Source organism: Poromitra crassiceps (genome assembly GCF_964638095.1).
Source record: "Poromitra crassiceps genome assembly, chromosome: 14".
In the NCBI taxonomy this organism is placed as follows: domain Eukaryota; kingdom Metazoa; phylum Chordata; class Actinopteri; order Beryciformes; family Melamphaidae; genus Poromitra; species Poromitra crassiceps.
In genome coordinates, this window is record NC_139633.1 from 11528059 (window position 1) to 11530558 (window position 2500).

Consider the following 2500-nt stretch of genomic DNA (forward strand, 5'->3'; position numbering starts at 1 on the left):
AATCCACACACAAAGTAACGCGCCGCAGAATCGCCTTCACACATATTCGCCAACTTTTCAGTGCCTTTCTACGGGTTTCGAATTGGGGTTGCCCATAGGTTCAGACTTCGAATTATTCAAGTGTGTGTGTGTGTGTGTGTGTGTGTGTGTGTGTGTGTGTGTGTGTGTGTGTGTGTGTGTGTGTGTGTGTTAGAGCAGGGCTACCCGGCCCGTCGGACTCGGAACCCGAACCCGGCCCGACTTACGGGCCGGGTTCGGACAGAAACGTTGAAGTCGCGTTCGGGCTCGGGCCGGGCTCGGTCACGTAATCAGTCACTTGTTTTTGCCTTCAAATAAAATCTATCATCAGCTCCTGAGCTAATTTACTACGTTAATGAAAGCACCTGAAGGCATCGAATGAAACACGCCCAGACATGCACTCTGCTGCTCTGCCCGGAGTCAGCTGCGTGTCGGCTCAGCGCTGGTGTCGCCGACACCGTGCAGTACTTCTTTCAGCGATGTGGGATTGTGTGTGGGCAGTGCACGGCACGCACGAATTAGGCTGTTTGGTGCTTTGCTTTGTACATTACGTATTAATCATTGACTGCTTTGAATTACGAGGACTGATTTTGGTTTGGGATTATATAGGGCTGTTTATAGGCTGGACAGACTCATTGAATTATGCGCTCGCTGCGCTCCGAGGGGGAAAAAAAAATCAGGGAGGGGGTTTGGGCCGGGCTCGGACAGATTATCAATTGATAATCTAATATTATTAAAAAATTATTAAAAAATTGCTTTTTTAATCTAATATATATTAGATCAGTGCCAATCTAATATTGGCACTGCTGTGATTATCTACGGCACTCGGCCTGCGGCCTCGTGCCTGCGACCGAATCACAGCAGTGCCAATATTAGCCAACAATGCACTCCCTCTCGTGTGATATTGCTTAAATAACGGCACTCATAACATAACACACTTGTCCAATCAAATTGCTCGGCCGGGACTACCTGTTGTATAAATATATATTATATATATATATATATATATATATATATATATATAAAAGAAAAAAAATCCTTTATATATATAGATATAGATATATATATATATAAAACTCACCCTCTCTTCCCTTTTATCTGCCTCTCTCTCTGTCTCATTTCTCATGGCGGTGCTTCCGGCTGTGTGTGAATTAATTCAGTGTGAAAATGGAAGGCAGCTCCGCTCTGCACAGTTTCATTTCTCTGTATATTCAGTTAGCGCTCTCCCCCCCGTCTCACCCCCGTCTCACCCCCGTCTCCCCCCCGTCTCCCCCCCCGTCTCTCCCCCGTCTCACATTCAATTCAACATCTCCAGTCACTCGCGCAAATCCACACACAAAGTAACGCGCCGCAGAATCGCCTTCACACATATTCGCCAACTTTTCAGTGCCTTTCTACGGGTTTCGAATTGGGGTTGCCCATAGGTTCAGACTTCGAATTATTCAAGTGTGTGTGTGTGTGTGTGTGTGTGTGTGTGTGTGTGTGTGTGTGTGTGTGTGTGTGTTAGAGCAGGGCTACCCGGCCCGTCGGACTCGGAACCCGAACCCGGCCCGACTTACGGGCCGGGTTCGGACAGAAACGTTGAAGTCGCGTTCGGGCTCGGGCCGGGCTCGGTCACGTAATCAGTCACTTGTTTTTGCCTTCAAATAAAATCTATCATCAGCTCCTGAGCTAATTTACTACGTTAATGAAAGCACCTGAAGGCATCGAATGAAACACGCCCAGACATGCACTCTGCTGCTCTGCCCGGAGTCAGCTGCGTGTCGGCTCAGCGCTGGTGTCGCCGACACCGTGCAGTACTTCTTTCAGCGATGTGGGACTGTGTGGGCAGTGCACGGCACGCACGAATTAGGCTGTTTGGTGCTTTGCTTTGTACATTACGTATTAATCATTGACTGCTTTGAATTACGAGGACTGATTTTGGTTTGGGATTATATAGGGCTGTTTATAGGCTGGACAGACTCATTGAATTATGCGCTCGCTGCGCTCCGAGGGGGAAAAAAAAATCAGGGAGGGGGTTCGGGCCGGGCTCGGACAGATTATCAATTGACACCTGTCGGGCCGGGCCGGGCTCGGCTAATAATGTGACGGGCTCGGTCGGGTTCGGTAAGGAAAATTCAGCCCGAGCCCAGCTCTAGTGTGTGTGGGTGTGTGTGTGTGTGTGTGTGTGTGTGAATGCAGTCGTGGATTACGGTGAGTGAACTATAACCCTCTTTGCGTCTTCCTCTTTCCAGATGCGCAGCACTCGAGGCGTGTCGGTGTGGCCCGTGGGCTTCGTGGGCGGCAGAGCGTACGAGCGCCCCCTGGTGTCCGGGGGTAAAGTGGTGGGCTGGTACACTGGCTGGAGACCGGATCGACCCTTCGCCACCGACATGGCAGGTAGGAAAACCACTCGCAGATGTACACCGAGCAGAACAAGCACTCGGATACGGATACAAAAGCGAGATAAAGATGGCTTCGGAAAATAGTTTGGAATGAATTG

The 2500-nt window shown here is 49.7% G+C and overlaps 1 protein-coding gene across 1 annotated transcript in view; it reads left to right on the forward strand.

The window, feature by feature from the left end:
* The window catches only part of b3gat2 (beta-1,3-glucuronyltransferase 2 (glucuronosyltransferase S)), a gene marked incomplete at both ends in the record, with an annotated part of 47512 nt that overhangs the window by 24262 nt on the left and 20750 nt on the right, over window positions 1-2500 (forward strand). The window contains 1 exon segment of the mRNA XM_083650581.1: window positions 2253-2397. Within this exon segment, the coding sequence (XP_083506707.1) occupies window positions 2253-2397 (145 nt within the window).